Below are 22,573 nucleotides of genomic sequence, written 5' to 3'. Positions count from 1 at the left end.
TGTTAGCACTGTGCACAGGGATGTGTAGATGGTCTCCTTGTGTAACACCCTCACCTAGAAAAATCTATGATGAGAAATCCCAAGTGATACACTGGCAGGATAAGAGCACTAACAGAGAGATAGGCAGAAACTAAAGGAAAACACATTTGCAAGAATAGCTAAGGGCAGGGAAAAATGACAAGGCAAGTAATAAACATGATCAAAAAAGCAAATGCTATCCAAAGCAGCATCACACATAAAATAAGGACTAGGGAATATAAAAAGACTGATCCAAGGGAAACTAGACATAGTAAAAATGGAGTAAATAGTTTGGAAACAACAGAAAATCCCACTCTGTAAACATAAATCAAGAATAGAAACATAAGTAAAACAAAAGATGTTGGAAAAATTTACTTACTTTCTCTGTAGTTACAGTGAGAGATGGAACTAAACACGGCGATGAATCTGATTGCTTCTTATGTTTTTGTTTATGTTTGTCCTTTTCTTTATATTTCTAAAAAACCAGGAAAGCAAAATAAAATGAAACATTAGATTTACCATCATTAGGATTATGAAAAATGATTTTTGCCATTTTAAAATGTAACATGAATTGAAGTTACAGTGCTAGATGATTTTCAGATATATAGGAAACAATGGGCATTATATTTAATGCAATTCCCACCAGATGTAATGTTAAATGCAGTTTTGTATAACATTTTATAAAAGTATCTATATGTTTGTTTATTTATTTGTGTATTGGTTTGACATATTTTCACATCAGTTATCTGTACAATAGTTGCTACTAGTGCCTCTTTTATTCCCTTGGCACATTCAGTGCACATGAGAGAAGAACAGAGTCTTGTACCATCTGCAGGGATTCAAAGAATATGAAAAACAGCACAAGCCTGTAATACTTCTTCCCCCTACTTAGATGTCTCTAACAGTATAAGGAAAGTGGGAAGATGAGAGAAGAATCTGTATAATTACTTAGTCTTTTCCAAAGTTCTGCAAGAGGTGAAAAAATAATGCTTTGTCTCCAAATGGTAGCTCCAAGTTGTCATAATGTTCAAACCTCAACAAAGCATGGGTGGTTCTGACTACAGTGTCCTAAAACAACCCCACATTCAAATTATATCATAAATAATTATTAAGCTCAACCATTAATATGGGTTTGGACAAAATGTTAAACAAAATTTGAAGAAGAAACTTCTGATCTCTTTGTGGTAAGAGGAAGAAAGGGAAGGGGATGATTACAACATAATATTTAGTGTTATGTTTAATATTTAGTGCTGCTGCTGTAGACAAAAAGGAACTGAAGTCTAGGCAGGAACCGAGCTGGTAGGACGCTTGGAGAGTGGGTGGCCACTGCCAAGACACTTATGTAACAGTTCTAGAAGGTTCTCAAGATGAACTGTACAGGCACAGGATAACCCATTTGTGTAATACACAGAGATCACATAGAAGAATGATAAATTTCACATTTGGGTGTGTGACTGATTCCCTATGTTACAAAATGTATATTATCAGAAGAATTCCTATTTACTTTAATACAGCATTCCTCAGTTAACAACGCTGACAAACAAGCTCCTTTTTACAAAGTCTTTTTATGGGATCCTAGCCCAGCCACACACCGTTTATTGTCTTCTTTCCAGCTTGAAGGTGTTTTGTTTTGTTTGGGGGGCTTGCAGCAATGGCATTTGGAGGAAAGTGAAAAGGGACTGAAGAAAGAAATGCTTTCAAGTGCTGGGATGTAGCAGTGTGTCTTCGGTAAACAGTGCAGTAAAGCTTGACCTGAGAAAGAATGAGATTCTTCTCTAGGGCCTGAAACAGATGGGCCAAAAGGTCCACCATCAGGTTGCATTGGGGGCGCGGCCTTTAAACGACGTATGTATGCCCCAAACCCGCCCTAACCCAGAAGTCAGGCCAAAAAGGAGCCGATAAAAACTGCTCCTTTTCGGCAGCCAGCTTAGGACTGCAGCAGCAGCCCAGATCAAGGCAGGACACATGGCTGTTGCAATCCTGCAGTGATCTGTCTGCTCCATTTGCCCTGTCTGTTTGAGACCTAGGTGATTCTATTGTAGTTGTATGTGCTTACATACAGTAGGCAAGGGAACTAGCTGCCTACAGAATCACTTACTGAACGTGGGTTTTTTTCCTGACAATGACCTTGTCAGTCAGTCAGTCAACCTTTATTAAGCATATAACAACATACATTTACAATAAAACTTCAGGATCGTTATTAAAATTTAAGCCACTATATTGTTGCCTCCACCAGAATATGTTTTAAGAGCAAAACTGAACATGTTTTAAGAGCTAAACTGAAAGAAAAGGGTAAAGGAGCTTGCCTAACAAGTTACCCTGTCTTGTTGAAATAGCATGGATCAGTAAGTTTAACCACTAAAATGAAAATAAAAAGTAAAGTGACAGCTGTTGAAAGAAATAAAATAATCATGAGATGCATTTTGGAAGACTCTTTCAAGCAGTCTCTAGAAGAGTAAAAGTTGTTTGCTGAAACATGTTGAGCTGCTCTTCTTTTTTGTGGTGTAAAAAATCTGTCCCTATTCTTTCCATGTTATTTCTACTTTTGGTGCCAAAGTTTCTCTTAAAGATGTAAAGCCAAGCAACAAATCAACTTTGTTAACTGAGGTATACTCTTCTTTAATTCAGAAAGAAGAGAAAAGAAACATGAACAGCCACAGCCACTGCCACTATAATGGAATTCAATGTAACAAGCTGTCAAAATATAATTGGCAAATAAGCTAGAAAGAAAAAATTCACACTTTCTAATCATGAAGTAGAACAGGTGCCAGAGTGGTGAAGTGGTTTAAGTGTTGGACTACTACTCTGGAAACTAGGGTTCAATTCTCGGCTTAATTTTAGTTAACCATTCTAAAATAAAATAAATAAAACCATTCTAAAATTAAATGTTTAAAATTAAATTAAAATTAAATTGTTAAAATTAAATGTTTATCCCTATAGGGTTCAATTCCCATGAAACCCCCTAGGTGACTTTGGGCAAGTCACACACTCTCAACCTTAGAGGAAGGCAATGGCAAACCACCTCTGAACAAATCTTGCCATGAAAACCGCAACAGGTTTGACTTAGGGTTGCCATAATTTGGAAACTATTTGAAGGCACACAACACACACACACACACACACACACACACACAGAGAGAGAGAGAGAGAGAGAGAGAGAGAGAGAGAGAGAGAGAGAGAGAGCAAAGAGCCTCCCAAAAATACTTATTACAGCCTGATACTCTAATCGAATCATCTTGAAGCTCCTAGGGTTCCAGCTATCAGTATACACATGCACATTCTAAAGACAGAGAGATCTCTAAATGCTCATTATAATGATATAATTCTTATATAAGTAATGATTGACAACAAGATGTTTTTGTTGTTACTGCAGAAAGTGATCTGCTAGTCAGTCAAGAATAACATTTCACTCCCATTTCCTTTGCATGTATACTTTGAAGAAGTCTCATTCTGCTCAGTGGGCTTACTCTAGATAACTGTGCACAGTACTGCAATTTTAGTTACCATTCTAAAATAAAATGTTTAAAATTAAATTTAAATTAAATTAAATGTTAAAATTAAATGTTTAAGTCTATATTCTCTTTTTTCCTATGATAAAGTAAAACCATTTTTTAAAAACTCAGCCACAATTAAGAAATTAAACAAGGTCATATGTTCCTTCCTTAATCTTAACCATCTATAGCTGAATGGTTAGAACACAGATTCAGACTCACTAGTGTCCTTAAAAAGAATCTGTTCATCAGCATCCAATTTGAATCAATATTATTTTTATAAAATGGTTGACACTCAGTATTATAATCCAATACACACTTACCTTGCAATAGGTCTTGTTGAATTCAATGGAACTTATTTCAATGGAATTCAATAGAACTGCGTATACATACACAGGATGGTACCATGATACTATTTAAATTCTATATTTTATGTAATACTACAGAAAAGCTCTTCCTTAATAACACAATGCGATTTTAGGCTGCATCAATAGAAGTATAGTGTCTAGATCAAGGGAAGTCATAGTGCCACTATATTCTGCTCTGGTCAGGTCCCACCTGGAATATTGTGTCCAGTTCTGGGCACCACAATTCCAAAAGGACATTGAGAAACTGGAGCATGTCCAAAGGAGAGTAACTAAAATGGTGAAAGGTCTGGAAACCATGCCCTACAAGGAACGACTTAGGGAGCTGGGGATGTTTAGCCTGGAGAAGAGAAGGTTAAGAGGTGATATGATAGCCCTGTTTAAATATTTGAAAGGATGTCATATTGAGGGGGGAGCAAGCTTGTTTTCTGCTGCTCCAGAGACTAGGACCCGGAGCAATGGATGCAAACTGCAGGAAAAGAGATTCCACCTCAACATTAGCAGGAACTTCCTGACAGTAAGGGCTGTTCAACAGTGAAGCACACTCCCTCAGAGTGTAGTGGAGTCTCCTTCCTCTGAGGTCTTTAAGCAGAGGCTGGATGGCCATCTGTCAGGGATGCTTTGATTGTGATTTCCTGCATGGCAGGGGGGTTGGACTGGATGGCCCTTGTGGTCTCTTGCAACTCTATGATTCTATGATTCTACTTTGGTCAGGCCCCACCTGGAATATTGTGTCCAGTTCTGGGCACCACAATTCAGAAAGGATGTTGAGAAACTGGAACGTGTCCAAAGGAGGGCGACTAAAATGGTGAAGGGCCTGGAAAGCATGTCCTATGAGGAACGACTTAGGAAACTGGGAATGTTTAGCCTGGAGAAGATAAGGTTAAGAGGTGATACGATAGCCCTGTTTAAATATTTGAAGGGATGTCATATTGAGGAAGGAGCAAGCTTGTTTTCTGTTGCTCCAGAGAACAGGACCTGGAACGATGGATGCAAGCTACAGGAAAAGAGATTCCACCTCAACATTAGGAGGATCTTCCTGACGTTCAACTGTGGAATCAACTCCCTCGGAGTGTAGTTGGAGTCTCCTTCCTTGGAGGTCTTTAAGCAGAGGCTGGATGGCCATCTGTCGGGGATACTTTGATTGAGATTTCCTGCATGGCAGGGGGTTGGACTGGATGGCCCTTGTGGTCTCTTCCAACTCTACGATTCTATGATTCTAACACCTTATTGTATTCAAGAAGATAACAGTTACCCAGGGTAGGATCCAGAGGTGGACTTCCACTATCAGTAACGTAGACTCAAGCAGAATTGGGAGGGATGATCCCCTCACAACTGCATCTCCTTGTGCTACTCCAAAATCAGCCCTGGAGGTCTGAGAAACCCACAAAGCCAATTTTGGGGCAGTGTGCAGGGCTGCAAGAGCAGGGTGGGGAGAAAGTTCCTTTGTGGCATCCAGCATCTTTGCTTTAACCACCAAGTATTAAAGGAAAGAGAAAAGTTGCAGAAACTGATCAGAATGACAAAGATAATCTTTAGAGCAATTTCCTGCTAGTACAGAAAATAAACACTATGAAAGTTCATATGTGTAGAATGCAAAACATCTACATACATGTAGAAGAGTTCTTTGATTGCTGAAACAGTGATTGGATGAAACATTTTGATACATTTCAGTCTTTAGACCAGTTTAGGAAATGGAAGTAGTTTAATATAATCAGAAAAACTAGTAACAAAAATAAATGGTACACTAAGTATTGAAGATCCTAAAAAGTATATTAAGAATTAGCAATACTAAAAGGCCTTTCTTTCTTCTGAGATCACAGTACATGTAAAACAAGAAAATGGAACAGGCAACTGAATGTGAGAAGCAAAGTATTAAATGGTTGCCGAGCAGCTTTTATGATGATGATGCAATAAGTAAGAATGCAAGAAGAAAATAGTAAATGTTAAGATATAAAAACAGAAACCCAAGATAACAGCTACTTAGTCTGAGAAAAAGAATATAACAGCAAAATAAAGCATATTTGTAAGTCTAGCAAAAAAAAATTATTGAGGTCTACATGCATCATTAAGTTTATTTAAAAGCAATTTTTCTAGTAGTGCTTGTATTTGGCTGATAGCTCACTCATGGGCACCCAGTGGGTGACCTTGGACAAGACACACTCTCTCAGTCTCAGAGGATGCAAAGGCAAAAACAAGCCCCCTCTGAGCAAATCTAGCCAAGTAAACTCCATAATATGCAGAAATGACTTGAAGGCACAAACACAAAAAAGCAAAATATTAGAAGATGAGTTATTACTGCAGTGTAAAGTTAGGAAACAAGGGTATTGTTAGGAACAAGCATCTGAATACCCTAAAGGCACCAGCAGATCCTGTCTGATCTTAGAAGCAGGGTCAGCCCTGGTTAGTACTTGGATGGGAGATTGCCAACAAATATGAGTTGCTGTAGTCTGTATTTCAGAGGAAGGAACTGGTAAAACTATCTCTGAGTATTCCTTGCATAAGAAAACTGTATGAAAATCATGGAGTCATCATGTCTTCAGGCAAACTGAAAGCACATACACACACACAAATTTGCCACTTACTCATCTTAGTTATTAAAATAAAATGTGATTCAGACTGCCTTCTAAAAGTGACAATTAAAAGGAAACAGATTTTTAAAAAACTCAAGGCAAAATAAAGGAATGAAAGAACATGTGTAAAAGTTAGGCATAATGAGCTGGTTTACAAGCCATGTCAAACTACAGTTTAGCACTAAAAGAACAGGCCATGCGCTCAGGCAGTCTGCTTCAATTAGTTACCTCCTGGTTTGATCAAAGCATAGTTTGCTCTTCTATCTAAACTGACAAACCATGGCTACAGTCCTAATTGAAGTGGATTGCACAAAGCGAGCAGCAAAAGCACACAGAATGCTGATCTCCATAGAACCAAACCATTGTTCTGTGTTACATGTTCTGAGCACATACATCCTTGAACATGATAAAAGCATGATAGAAGGAACCCTTCAATATTTACAGATTTGTCCTGATCAGCCAATGTAAAATTATACTCAAAAAACAGATCAAATATCAACTCAGTGCTCAAGAATAAATGCTACTACAAGAAAACTCAGCCCAATACATTATATGACTGTACAAATGAAGAGCAAAGCTGAAGAACCATAAACTGCAGCCTCCTCAGATCCTGTCAATTTCAGAATATCATGAAGCAGAACCTGTGAGCAATGTCTGAACCAACAAAAGACCCAGCCAGACTTCTGTGAAAACTTGAAAGAATGAAAAGGAGAAGATAGTTAAGAAATTTAAACAGAAATGAGACAGTCCAACATTTGCAAAAGCAAATGTAATAATATTCATTGTTTCTTTACAAATTAATACAGTCCTTCCTCCATTCTTGCGGACTTGGGATGTGTGTCCTTTGACTATTCATGGGAGGCGAATGGAGGGGATTAAAATGGAGAACGGATCTCCCACGAAAATGGAGGGAGGACAGTGCATTACTTTCCTTATTTGTAAATTAAAGACGATTAAAGTCCCCATTCTTATTCTTAGAAATACACAAAATACTGGTGCAAATTAAGAGTACATGTACAAGATGGCAAATAAACCCAGCTATGCTTGATTTCAAAAACAAATTATGTGTACACATTTCACACAAACTCACTATGAAACTTTAAAATCTACTCTGTAATAAATAACTAATTTCATAGGATGAAAACTGTTTTTCCCTCCTCAAGAATAAAAACTAGTTGCATTTTCGGTTCAGACTTTATGCTCAGTTATTATGTTCAATCATAATTCTGAAGTTAACTATGGTTTGCCTCAGTAGCTGAAATAAATAAAAATGCTGCTAGTTAGTACTTGGATGAGAGTCCACCAACTAATATCAGGTGTGATAGGCAAAACTAACTCTGAGTATTCCTTGCCTACAAAAATCTTGTGAAAAGAATGGGGTCACCATAAGTCAACAGGTGACTTGAAGTCACATCCACAACACAGTTTGCTTTTAAACCAAAGAATAAAACTAGATATCTTTGGCGGGATACAGACGGGCAAAAAGGGGTGTATTTTTACCTGAATGCCGCCATGAACACGCCCTCCGCACGCCCCAAGCGGGAAGAGGCGGCATTAAAAAGGTGCTGCTTTTCTCCGCTTCTTTTCCGTTTGATGCGCAGCTGCGCAGCTCCGTCTGTAAGCTGCTGCACCGGTACGACAGAATTGCTATGCCGCTAATTTAAGTTGCCCATTTAAAAGCTCCGTGTCTGCTGCGTCGCATAATGAGTCAGGGTCCTGGAACATGCGCAGTTTGCAGTCAGGCTTTAATTGCAGCATCAGCTGCCATGCAGGTGTGGAAGCTGCAGCACAGCTGCAGCGCATTTTAAGACTCGTAACCCTAACCCTAACCCTAACCCTAACCCTAACCCTAGAGCAACATGTACGCATGCGCTGCTTGGAAAGTTTGGACTTTAAAGTGAACCCCTACACACATTCCTGTGCCATTTTCACCTAACAATAAAAAACGCCAAAACTGTAAATATTTACATATATACAAGGGAGGTGATGGGGGATGGCAGGGGGACAGCGGTGGCAGCGGAGACAGCTGTAGCTGTGCATTGCAGATTCAGCAGGAGCGCGGGGACCAAAGGAGAGGAGGCATCCATGATGCTGGTGACACTGGCAAAGTGCAAGCGGACAAGGATGCCAACACCAGCTGATCACCAGCTGGCAGGAGACCACTATTGCTCTTGGGCAGGGCGAGGGAAAAAGTTTTAAAGGGGCTTGGGCGATTTAAATGTGCACATAAGCTTTCTGCCGCCGCTGCTGAGCGCTGCAGCTGCGCAGCTGCGCATCCGCCAGCCGGCAAAAGAAAAAAAAAGCCCCGTTTTTGGCCGCCCGTGAGGAAGCTGCCTCTCTCTTTGCAGCGTCCTCCAAGGCGGCGGTTTGGAAACTCCGGGTCTGAAACGGCCCCAGGTGAGGCGTCTTCACTGCCCCCCATGTGGAAGCCCCATGTCCTGAGCCACGCCCCAGGGCGGGCGGTCTGGAGGCTCCGTATTCAGCAGAATACACCTCCAAGACGTCTTCCCCTGCCCGTCTGTATCCCGCCATAATTTCTTAGGTTTTTTCCCCCTCACATTAGATTGGTTATGCTTCAGAGTAAGGAAAGGTTGTATACCTGTAACTGTAGTTCTTCAAGTGATTATCTGTGAACTTACACAGATGGGTTAGCTGTGCCTGCACAGTGCATAATTCAGAACCTTCTAGAGCTATTACATAAGCTCTGGTGGTAACTCCACCCACTGTCCAGTTTCCTTAGTGGCACGAGTTCTGCCTAAACTCTCAGTTCCACAGATCTGAACAGCAGCATCCGATCATCCCAAGAGACAAGACACCAGGATATTGATGGGGTTATGTGAGTTCATAGGTGCCTCCCTGAGGGAAAGCTGTTTTCCAGCCAGCTGAAAACTGGCTGTGGTTAAACCTGTTCTCAAAAAGCCTTCCCTTGATCCCCTGGAGATCGTCCGGTATTTCTTTTACAGTTTTTGGGCAAGGTGATCGAGAGAGCAGTTACCAACCAACTCCAAGCAGTCTTGGATGACACAGATTATCCTGATCCTTTTCAAACTGGCTTCAGGTCAGGATACGGAGACTGCTATGGTCGCCTTGGTTAATGATTTCCATCTGTGCATTGACAGAGGAAGTGTGGCCCTGTTGGTGCTTTTAGACCTCTCAGCGGCCTTCGATACCATAGACCATGGTATCCTTCTGGAACGCCTGAGGGAACTAGGAATTGGGGGCACTGCTTTGCAGTGGTTCCAGTCCTATCTCTCAGGTAGGTTCCAGATGGTGTCGCTTGGCGACAGTTGTTCAGCCAAGAGGGAGCTCAAATTGGGTGTCCCTCAAAGTGTGATACTGTCTCCAATGCTATTCAACATTTACATGAAGCCGCTGAGTGAGATCATCCGGAGACATGGGGGAGGGTGTTATCAGCACGCTGATGACACCCAAATTTGTTTCTCTATGTCTCAGACTGCTTCAGTGACCAAGGATGGCATCTCCCCTCTCAATGACTGTCTGAAATCAGTAATGGATTGGATGAGGGAAAAAAGACTTAAATTGAATCCAAGTAAAACGGAGGTACTCAACTATAAGCAATCCCAATCCAGGTATGGTGATAAGCTCTTGATAAGCTCTCCAGTTCTGGATGGGGTCACACTTCCCCTAAAGGACTGTGTCCGTAGCTTGGGGGTACTCCTGGACTCACTGCTTCAGCTGTCATCTCAGGTTGATGCGACAGCCAGGACTGCCTATTATCAGCTTCAGCTGATTCGCCAGCTACGGCCCTTCCAGGAGCGGGGAAACCTAGAAATGGTTATACATTCACTGGTAACCTCTCATCTCTATTTCTGTAATGCGCTCTACATGGGGCAATCTTCATGCCACATTCGGAAGCTGGAATTGGTTCAAAATATGGCAGCCAGATTGGTTACAGGGAGTTCTAAATTTGATTCTATTACACCCATCTTAAAATCCCTACATTGGCTGCCTACTAGCTTCCAGGCACAGTATAAGGTGTTAGTTAGTACCTATAAAGCCCTACATGGCTTGGGTCCACTTTACCTGCGGGAATGCCTCTTCCCATATAATCCTTCCCACATTCTCAGGTCCTCTGGGAAGAACTTATTGCAGTCTGGTGACGACTTCCCAGAGGATGTTTTCTGTTGCCACTCCAAAAATTTAGAATGACCTGCCAGATGAGACCCACCACATAACATCTCTGGAGGCCTTTAAGAAGGCAATAAAAATGGATCTCTTCCGGCAGGCCTTCCCAAACTGACTTCCTCAGAATTTCAATCTCCAGCTGCCTAGCTGTCCTCACTGGACCGTGATTGTGATTTTTTACTGAATATTTTACTGAGAATTGTTGTTTTAATGCTCTTTTAGGGTGGGAGGGAGATAGGAGAATTAGGATGTGATATGTCTTGTTATCCCTTTATTTATTGATATTTGTGTTTGACTTTTATTGTTCTCTTGGATGTTACCCTCCTCGATCCAATACAGGGAGAGGCAGGATACAAATAAATATTATTGTTATTCTTATTGGTGACCATTTGAAGAACTACCGTTATAGGCATACAATCTGTCCTTCTTCATGGTCTCTGAGACTCAGACAAATGGGAGACTATCAAGCTACTATTCAGCGGAGGAATGAGTGTCATGCCACAGAGGAATGGTACAGGCCTCCCAGGTGTTATAGAATCATTGAGTTGAAAGAGACCACAAAGGTCATCCAGTCCAACTCCCTCCCATGCAAGAACTCATGATCAAAGCACCCCCAGACAGATGGCCATCCAGTCTCTGTTTAAAAACCTCCAAAGAAGGAGACTCCACCACACTCCAAGGGTGTATGTTCCAAAGTCGAACAGCTCTTACTGTCAGGTAGTTCCTCCTAATGTTGAGGGACTATCACTTTTCCTGAGCTTGCATCCATTGTTCTAAGTCTCTGGAGCAGCAGAAAGCAAACTTCCTCCATCCTCAATTATCATTATTAACCTTTATTTATAAAGTGCTGTAAATTTACACAGCGCTGTACATACAATCTTTTAGTTAGATGGTTCCCTGCCTGCAGGCTTACAATCTAAAAAGACATGACACAAAAGGAGAAGGGAGAGGTGGTGGGGAAGGGTATCAGGTCCAGCAGTTCTTCTCTACCTCCGAGGCCTGGACCAAGGCAGATGGAATGGAGGAAGGGCTTGGGTTCTTAATGGATGGTCAAAAGGAGAAGGGAATGACAGTAGGGAAGGGGGAAAGTCCAGCTCATCTTCTCTCTCACATAGGCCTCTCACCCCCTCAAGATGGTGGTCGGAAGGAGGGCTCTTCAATATGACACCCCTTCAAATATTTAATGTGTGTCACCTCTTAACCTTCTCTTCTCCAGGTTAAACATACCTAGTTCCCTAAGTCTCTCTTCAAAAGACATGGTTTCCAGATCCTTCACAATTTTGGTTGCCCTCCCTTGGACACACTCCAGCTTGTCAATATCCTTTTTGAATTGTGGTGCCCAGAACTGTACACAGTATTCCAGGTGAGGCCTGACCAAAGCAGAATAGAGTGGCACTATTACTTCTTTTGATCTAGAAGCCATACTTCCATTGATGCAGCCTAGAATTACACTGGCCTTTTGAGCTGCCTCATCACACTGTTGACTTATGTTCAACTTGTGGTCTAGGACTCCTAGATGCCTTTCACATGTACTGTTGTTAAGCCAGGTGTCCCCCAACCTTTATCTATACATTTCATTTTTTTTGCCCTAAGTGCAGTACTTTACATTTCTCCCTGTTGAAGTTAATTTTGTTAGTTTTGGCCCAGCTTTCTAATCTATTCAGGTCATTTTGAGTTTTTATCCTTTCCTCTGGGGTATTAGAGATACACCTCCTAATTTGGTGTCATCTGCAAATTTGATTAGCATACCCTCTATTATTTTGTCCATTCTTTCGTTATGATAAATGATAACAGCACAGCTCTTCCAAAAGTGGCATCATCCCTAGATCTTACATCTAGTCTGTACTGAGAGATGAAGGTCAAGGACTGTGACCATGTAACTGCTCTGCACACATTCTCCAGAGGCAGATGATACAGCTATAGCTCTAGCAGAATGGCTACAAACACAAACTGGAAGGTCTTTCTTGGCAAATTCCTAAACTAGATGAATGGTGAAAATCATCCATTTCGAGATGCACTAGTTCAACAACTGCAGTCCAAGTTTCATAGAGGAGTAGCATACAAAGAGTCTCTAAGACCTGAGGAACCCCACAGTCCTGCAGAAATAGAAGGCCAGGGCCCTTCTGACATCCAGACAATGAAAATTCTATTCCAAGTCTACAGAAGAGTATTGCATAAAAGCAGGTAATAAAATGTCCTGGTTGATGTGAAAGTTTATGTAATAGCTCTAGAAAGTTCCAAATGATGCTCTGCACAGGCACAAACAGCCCATTTGTGTGAGTCATAGAGATCATGAAGAACAACTGAAGCTATACTGATCACTGACCCAAATAGCATAATAATTCAGGGATATTACTAACTGGGAAAAGGCAAAAGGAAACAAGAGAAAGCATGCAGGGCTGAAAAGCACTTCTTAATGCCAAAGCATAATTTATGATATTTAAACATGATGTCTAAACAAGACACTGTAGGTTCATATTCCAAAATGTTATTTGAATAGCTAAATAAATTTGTTCAATGATGTTACACTGTGGTGAATAGCTATTAGAAATAGAACAATAGCCGTGTTATAATCAGTAATGGCAAAAATAAGGGTCTTGTGATAACTTATGCAAGCACATTTTTTGGGCACATCTTTTTTTTTTCCCCTGAGGTGCAAAATATATGCATTCAGTCAAGTTACATTGGTATCAAAGCCACTATTAAAAGAAATAACATTCATGTTAGTCAGTCATGGCAAAAATATGCATATTTTCATAGCACAACTTTTTATGGCTAAGATTATGCCCACTCACATGTCACTAAGCCCCAATAAATTAAATGACATTTACATTCCGCCCTTTTTTTACGCAGGGGATCTGTTCTGGACCCCGCCCCCCCGGCATAAAAAAAGTATATGCTCGAGCCCCATTGAAAGTAATGGGGCTTGTGCATGCGGCTGCGGCACAGCGCCCCCCCATTCAGGTTAATGGGATACGCTGTCCCTTGCGCCCTGCGCGGCTCCCTCATGGCTTTCAGCGTATGCTGAAAGCCGCGTATAGTGCATCCGCGTATAACACGGGCGCACTGTACTTCAGAATAAACAGACACAGGAGTGCTCTGCAAAACCTATTTCAGGATGCGGTGGCTTAGTGGTTAAGACGGCAATTCTGATGATGCTAAGATCAGAAGGTTGGCAATTTGAGGCCCGAGTGCCACATGATGGGGTGACCTCCTGTTACAAGTTCCAGCTTCTGCCAACCTAGCAATTTGAAAGCATGCAAATGTAAGCAGATAGATAGGTACCACTTCTCACTGGGAAGGTATTAGCGTTCGGTGCAGTCATGCTGGCCACATGACCCCCAGAGAAGTCCTCGCACAAACTGGCTCTTTGACTGAGAAATGGAAATTAGCACTAACAGTCAGTCATGAGTGGACATTCATGTCAATGGACTACCTTTACCTTTATCTTTAGACCATTAAGATGACCTGACCTCACAACCACATATGGATCCAAATCTGAAGGGAAATGGTAATACAGTTATCCCTTTGCATCCGCAGAGGATCAGTTTTGGACATGCAAATAACAAAAAATGCGGGACCTCAAGTCCTGTTGTTTTCTATGGCAGTGCGATACACACACTTCCATTCAAAACAAAGGGGCTTGCCATCCACGGTAGCTCAAGTCTGTGGATGGCATGCCCGTAAATAAGAAGAGCTCAATATAGCCTTTTATTTTCTTATTTAATTTATTTCTCATGTTTCTCAAAAATATGGACTTAGGATGTGTAACAGTAAAAGATATTTAATAATACAATTAAAAGAGAAAAACAGATTTAAAGCACGTCAATAAAAAAGTACTAAGAGCAACTAAACTGTTAAAACCCCTTTCAACAGCATCTCATTTTAAATGCCAAAAACTTATCTGACTAAAAAGGCTTTCTGATCAGACTGTTTCAGTAAAAGTAGGCTTGCCACTTTCATAACCTATGGAAAGGTCAATTTAAGCAGATGAATGGAAAGCTAAACACACAATCTAGGCAGATTCATTATTAGTCTCCCTGCATAAGTGAAACATTCCTCTGCCCCAAAGGGGGGAAATATCCAAAATTATAGCTAGCAGTAATCCTATAGATGGATGGGCTTGATATAATCCTCAATTGATCACTTTGATCCTTGTAATTTGGCACTTGCCCAAGGCAAGAAACAACTGCATTCTAAGTTGAACTGCAAATAGCATGGCTTTATGACAGCACAGCATTCCCACTCTTCTAGCCTTAAATGCTACAAGAAGATAGCCAGACTGTACAAGAAACTCGTTCATCTCAACTGTGTCCTGCAGTGCAAAAACCGTCCAAGATAGAAGCAAAGCTTGCCACCATCAGGATGAGTAAACAATTCCTCTTTTTAACTTCTGAGCAAAGCACACAGTTCATTTTCATATATTTTGAAAGCTGCTATCCCCCTGAAGTCAAAATAAATACAGACTGCCATACATTGTACTGGCCACATGTTAATACAACCCTTGAGACTCCTGAATTCAAAAATGATGGTGGCTATGACAGCAGGAAACCATGTCCCCAGTTAGTTTCTTCCTAATACAAAAGCAAGATGCATGTGGATCAAAAACACCCATTAGAGCAGGCAGAAGAGCAAAGAAGGAATTCTGGTAAGGAGGAAATACAGGAGGAGAAGTTTTCGGCAAGCCAGCCATTCCTCCTGTAAAGCCTTCTCTCAGCAACTGTTGTACATACCACCTCAACATACATGTTGACATCAACCGAAAAGATTCAAAACAAAGCAAATAAGAAAGCCTAAATTGCAAAAAATTTCCACAGAGCAGAGATGCATAAGACACCTTTTTTAACAAATTAAACTAGTGTGATTCGTCAGTTCACTTCATAATCCTTGCTATAAATTAGAATATGAATTAAGTGTTTGGGAGGATTGCTCCTTTAACACAACAGTGCTTTTTATACAACTTTTTCAGCATAATACCTACATCAAGAAACTCTGAGGAAATAGTACATAGTGAAAGGAAAAACCACCAAGTTAAGCAAAATATAAGCAGCAGAGTATAAATGCAAAACCGACCCACTGCACCATGTTCAATAGAGATCATGTAAGTAAGGTTTACGGCACAAGAAGATACTTCTCTTCTAGTACCACTACCATGACCAAACCTTTTGAAAAGATGTACACTACACATCTTTCATCTTCAACTTCAGTATAATGTGAGTTCCAGCTATGCTTTAGATGTCTGCTCTCCCACTATAGCTGCTTCACGTCCCCAGTAGGAGAGAACACTTGGGGGCAGCCATGTCTCATGGTCAAAGGACAAACTGCTGTTCTACATTTCAATCAGCCTATTGCCAAGGTTACCATGCTATTCAGCCTATATATCCTCCCAGAGCATCCTGCAAGCCTACACACATTTTAAGTCTCATTGGACAAACCATCCAATTATTTTGGTATCCTTAAAGAGCTCCTGAGAGCTCATATGAACTCTCAAAAAGACATCTGATGATAGCACAGAAGTTTTACTTACTTGCTACCAACTTCCAACCTCGTACAAATTAATTCTAATTAACCAGCTCAAAATGTTCACAGCCGTGTTCAGCTTGGAGAAACATGCCAGAATTCTATTACCAAACTTTAAGAAATGATAGTACCTACACAATCCTGTCATTTTCGTTTGCTGCATATAGCACAACTATATATCGTGAAAGACATATTCATCCCACCACATCTAGCTTGCTCATTGCTTACTCCTATGGGTACAGCTGACACGTACACGAGTCTTACATGTGGTGGCTTGATTACAGAAAACAAAAAGTATCAGGTAAACAACAAATACAGTTTATCCTGCAAGATCCCTTTAAGCTACAAAATCCACAGAGGTATATAAACCTGATTTTAAAATCCACAGCATTTTAAGAACTATCTCAGACTCTAGAAATGTCACCCAAAATCATATTAGCTGGAATTTGTTTTTGACGCTTTTCAGCTCTATGAGACTACATTTAAGTCTCATAGGAAAAGGTCTGTCCTAATTAAACACCACAATGATTTGATGGGCTGGTCTCCTTTTGAACGTTAACATTTCCGGGAAGTACAGGGAGAGACAGTGTTCAATAGTTTAAAGCATACATTTTCACTGTCTGAGAAAGACAGTATTTAAAATGGGGAATGTCTTTAGATGCCCATAAAATAAGGTAGTGTTCAATATAATGTTGGAAGAAGCATTTTAGCATTCGCTTTTTCATAGGCTGTAAATTGACAAGTCTTAACCAAGTTTAATGGTAATTTTACCAGTGATGGGGAACACATACAACTCCAGATACTATTGGATTGCAACTTCTATCAGACCTTGTCAGCATAGCCAAAGGAAGTTGCAGTCCAATAACATTAAAATGGTCAAATGTCCCACATAGTAAAACTTATCATTAAGCTTGACTAAGACTTCTCCTTTTACAATCTAGCTATTTGACGAATTCAATTTGTTTTTAAATTTAAATTAATTTTATCTCTTCTTTAAAGGTTTGGGCTAAATAGTTTAGTTTATTCCAATTGTAGCTTCAATTATAAATATCACCTCAGTTCAGATTTGTCTGTACAAGTACAACAAAGAGTGAATTACTACATACGTTGGTATACCACATGTACCGTTTAATATGTCACAGTTTAGCAAGCCGTAACCACTCACATTTTGGCCACATCCAGGTTGATCCAGGTATAACATGCAGTTAGTGCTTGGAAGCTTCAACTAGTGCACCTCAGACTGTTCCCATTATCCAGTTCACATTACTTATTGTTTGATCTTATTTGGTCACAAGTTCCTTCCAGGTTGATCCAGGTGTAACATGCTGTTAATGCTTGGAAGCTTCAACTAGTGTACCTCAGACTGTTCCCATTATCCAGTTCCCATTACTTATTGTTTGATCTTATTTGCTCCCAATCTTCTTCCAGGCAGAATTCAAAGTGCTACTACTATTATTATTATTTCTTTCCCGACTCTCCTCAAGGTGGGGTACAACATATTAAAATACAAAACACAATTAAAAACATAAACTATAAAATCATTCAAATACATTCAAAGAGTACATATATAATTAAAAAGTTATGATTTAAAATTGACTGTGTGGCTTGCCAGAAGAGATATGTTTCTAATGCTGTTTCAAATGCTGTCACCATTCGCAGCTATTGTATCTCTTCTGGCAGGCCATTCCACAGTCTGGGGGAAGCAGATGAAAAAGTCCTTTGGGAAACCATTGCCAGTCTAGTCTCGGCCAGTTGAAAAAACATTTCCTAGAAGACGTGAGTGCGCAGGGTGGATTGTATGAGAAGAGGCTATCCTATAGATAACCTGGATCCAAACCATGTAGGGATTTAAAGATAATAACTACCACTTGGTACTTTGCTTGGAAACTAATTGGCAGCCAGTGGAGTGATTTCAAAATCAATGCGATGTGATCACTCCTGGATATACCTGTTATCAATTTAGCTGCCATACTCTGAACCAGTTGGAGCTTCCAGAGTTGGTACAAAGGTAGCCCAATGTAGAGTGCATTATAAAAGTCCAGCTGTGAGGTTACCAGCACGTGCACTACCATCTTTACGTCACCCAACTCTAGGAAGGGGCACAGTTGGGTTATCAGCTGAAGCTGATAAACAGTCACTCCTGACCGTTGCATCTATCGGAGCTGAGGGACTGATCCAGAGAACTGATCCAGGGGCAATCCCGAACTGCGAAGCCCATCCATAAATGTTTGACACACCTTCAGCCCCAGATTAAGATCCGTGATAGTAAAGCACCTCTGACTTTTCTGAATTCAGTTTCATTTTGTTTTCCTTCATCCAACCCATTACCTTTTCCAAGCATTCATTCAGAGGAGACACATTATCCTTAGCTGAGGCTGTTTCTGAAGGCATGGAGAAGTATGTTTGGGTGTCATGAGCCTCCAAATGATCTCCCCCAGGATTTCATGTAGATGTTAAATAGCACTGGGGATAAATTGGCACCTTGTGAATGCCATATCACAGCTATCCCTAAGCACCACCATCTGGAACCTGTCTGAGAGGTAGGACCAGAACGACTGCAATACTTTGCCTCTGATTCCCAATCCCCTCAGGCATTCCAGAAGGATACTTAGCGGTATCAAATGCTGCTAAGAGGGTCTAGAGCACCAAAAGGGACATATTCCCCTTGTCAATGCTCAGGCAAATACAATCCACTAAGGTGACCATGACAGCAGTCTAAACTCCAGATCCTACCCTAAAGCCAGTTTGAAATGGATAAAGGAAGTGGTTGTCATCTCAGACTGCCTGGAGTTGGAAGGCAACAGCCTTTTCGATCACCTTACCTAAAAAGGGAAGATTTGATACTGGTCTGTAATTATTAAGGTCCAGAGAATCCAGGGAAGGCTTTTTCAGCAGTGGGTCCAACAACACTTTAAAACTTTATACTGTTTAAATCATAGGTAAACAGCCACATTTTCTCATGTGAAACCTCATGTTCAGCAGTGACGTTACTTAATATTGTATCACTACCAAAAATACAGGCAATGGCAACATAGGACAGAGCCTTTTTAACACCTATCGCTAAATGTTGAATCTCTCCCCATGGAAATCTTTGTTTGTTCCACTCAATTAGGTAATCTGTAAAGACCACATTGTTTCATGAAGTCCTTCATATGATTTCATGAATCATATCAACCATGATTGATTTTTTAAAATTAAGGACCATATCTTTTTAAGTAGAGGTGTTTTAATGTATTATCATTTGTTTCATTGTGAAACAAATGAAAAGCTACCTAGATGCCAGGAAAGAGCTACCTAAGTATAGAAAGGACTTATCAAAGTAGATTTCATGAAGGAAAATAAATGGGTGGGTCAAGCACAATGATCCAGGAAGGAGGCTATGCACCACTGTATAAATCCAAAACTCAAGTTAAAGGCTTCTAATCAGAAACAGAAAGCAGACCTTCAAGAATTTGACAAGTGGAACATTATTCTGGAGCCTCAGGTAAGTAGGACAAGATGTAAAGATTATGACCAAATATCAAAGAGAGATGAACCATCTGCTCAGTAATCAATCCTACGTTTGTTTATCTAGTTCCACTCAGTTTTACCTATCAATATAGCAGGGTCATGCAAGGTACTCCTTGGCTATATGGAGCTGAAACAGAAAGACCTCACAAGATATTATTTTCCCAAGTGTCTCAGTATATTACAGAAGCTATGATTTGGCATGGGTGGGGTGAGATGCAGCATGATTGCCCAGGTTTAATCTATGGAAAACATGTTGAACATGGCAAAGTTCAAGAAACAGTTCATCCATAAAGTGAACTGGCTTGAAATGAAGGTGGATTATAGAAGGAAATTAAAAACTGGACTTACTATGGAGTTCCTTTTTCAGCAATGGAATGGAGGGTAGTCTAGAATTGCTTATTTCTCCTCTCCATTCCATAGAATCATAGAGCTGGAAGAGACAGCAAGAGCCATCCAGTCCAATCCCCTGCCATGCAGGAAATCTCAATCAAAGCATCCCTGACAGATGTCCATCCAGTCTCTGTTTAAAGACCTCTAAGGAAGACGACTCCACTACACTCCAAGGGAGTTTGTTCTACTGTCGAACAGCCCTTACTGTCAGGAAGTTCCTTCTAATGTTGAGGTGGAATCTATTTTCCTGGAGCTTGCATCCATTGCTCCAGGTCCTAGTCTCTGGAGCAGCAGAAAACAAGCTTGCTCCCTCCTCAATATTCCAGAAGCCAAGGACAGCCATTAGGGTCTTTTTTTAATCTTCCCCTTCCTGGGAGTAGACCCTCCCTCACTTTCAGATTAACAAGCCTTGGAAAAACAAGAATAATTCTACAGCTACTTACAAATTCCTAAAACTATATACAGATTACATATATTGACAGAGCAGACCAATTACACCTTCAGTACCACAGAGAGTAAATATCTGGGTGGGGTAGACTACCCTCCACTCCACTTCTGAAATAGGAACTTTAGAGTAAGTCCAGTTCTCCATCAGTGGAGGAAAGTAGCCTGAAATGGGTTGTAGCAAGTGATTAATCCTGTATAAGTGTATCTCATTATAGGTCTATCATTCTCTCTGTGAAGAGGCTCCCAATTCTGACACCCTTTGTGCTGAAGTAATTGTGACTGAAAATCAAGTTTTATAGGACAAATGCTTAAATTTTCAGAGGCTTTAAGGGAAGGTCCTGACAGGGTCTTTCACCCAAAGGCCGAGATGTTCTTGTCAATTTTATAATGCCTAACAAATATGGATTAGGGCAGAAGAAATGAAGGCATCCATGGAAGATAAGTGGAAGAAAATTAAGATTGCATCAGACAGTCTAAAATTGTTCATTCCACTCAAGGATATTTTACCTGAGAAGCAGGTGTAGTAGTGTTTTTGGAGTTGGACTAGGACCCCAGGAGCCAGGGTTTGGATAATTACACACCCATAAAAACCCACTGGCTGACCTTGGGCAAGTCACACTCTTTCAGCCTAAAAAGGTGGCAATGGCAACCATCCTCTGAATAAATTTTGCCAAGAAAACAGGGTTGCCTTAAGTCAGATCAGACCTGAATATCAACCTTTTAATTGCATGTTTCACATCTAACTTGGGCCATTGTTTCTCTCTTTCACATTTGGGATGTGGGCAGAAGGATAACATGCAGATATCATTCTAGATTTAAGAAGCTAGAAACTATTCAGAATCTACCCAACAAGCAATCTCCAACAAAGGGGGATGTTTTTGCTGTTCAAGGGGTGCAACCGGCAAGGCCCTTTTCCTAAATCCCATTCTATTCTGCCCTTTCAGTTGCTATTTTCCTTCCCACCCTTTTCAAAACTCTGTATTCTCTGGTCAGTGACCATTCTCTGTCCTCACCAGACTCTTTTTTTCCTAGTCCTGCCCACCCACTTAGATTTTTTTTAAGGCTTGCTTTTTGTACTTCTATTGTTAACACATCTCTCCTGTGCATGAATTATTTCATTTTCACTATATAAAGACACACACACACACATATATATATATATATATAAAGATGGCAAGGTCATGTGAAAAATGAGTTTGTCATTAGTAAACAAATTGCTAGTGATATTAATCTTAGTCTAAAAATTGCACAAATAATGTAAATGTTATCTTTTTCCTAGAAACATTAATGGTTAACATTTTATCAATAAACTGCAGTAACAAATTCAAAAGAACATTCCAACAGAGTCTCTGGTTGGAGAGGCAGCAAAGTAACAATATGCCCAAAATATACCCTAGGATAAAAACATCACATAAAGGCTTAAAATAAACTTTAAAAACACAATTCAGCATAGCGAAACATCATGCTAAAACCAGTATTCTTCTCTAGGGAGAATTTAGACCTACCCTTATAAAACTGCAATGTCAGTAAGCAGCTAGAGTACCTCTTTCTGCACCTTGGGCACTATTTTCTTTATGAGGTGTTGATTGCACACGTAAAAAGAATGCTGCTCCAAAATGTATCCCAATCTTTAGAGAAGACTCTAAATGTACAGTGATGTGAATTTTCCAGAAAATGTTGAATCTGACGTTTTTCCCAATGCACTTGGATCTAATTTAGCATATTCGACTTACATTTAGTACTGTCAACTGAAAAAAGTATTCAATATGCACTATACAAATATATAAAGGGTATTGCAATATTCACTTAATGTGGTACAAATGTAAACTTCCACAAAATCACAAGTGGTAACTTGGAAATATTTTAATCAAAATACTAAAAATATTTACAAGAAGTGATAACTAAACAACATATGGTTCCTTTACATCATGGCTAGGCAACTAGTGCCCCTCTAAACTCTGTTCACTACAATTTTCTTCATCCTAACCTCAGTTTTGAAATTTACACAGTCGGCCCTTCTTATACACAGATTTTTTAATACATGGATTCAAGCATCCATGGTTTGAAAATGTTCAAAAAAAGTATAAATTTCAAATATCAAACCTTGATTTTC

At 40.2% G+C, this 22,573-nt stretch overlaps 1 protein-coding gene across 4 annotated transcripts in view; it reads right to left on the bottom strand.

The window, feature by feature from the left end:
* The window catches only part of MLLT10 (MLLT10 histone lysine methyltransferase DOT1L cofactor), a 149,182-nt gene that overhangs the window by 72,653 nt on the left and 53,956 nt on the right, over positions 1-22,573 (bottom strand). For all 4 annotated transcript variants that reach the window (XM_089533341.1, XM_089533339.1, XM_089533340.1 and 1 more), the window contains one exon: positions 398-493. In XM_089533341.1, coding sequence (XP_089389467.1) covers positions 398-493 — 96 coding nt within the window. The remainder of the gene's footprint in view (positions 1-397; positions 494-22,573) is intronic.

Source organism: Sceloporus occidentalis, unplaced genomic scaffold (assembly GCF_023333645.1).
Source record: "Sceloporus occidentalis isolate IW3139 unplaced genomic scaffold, rSceOcc1.0.p SCAF_7, whole genome shotgun sequence".
NCBI lineage: Eukaryota > Metazoa > Chordata > Lepidosauria > Squamata > Phrynosomatidae > Sceloporus > Sceloporus occidentalis.
This window is presented reverse-complemented; position numbering and strand designations above follow the sequence as displayed.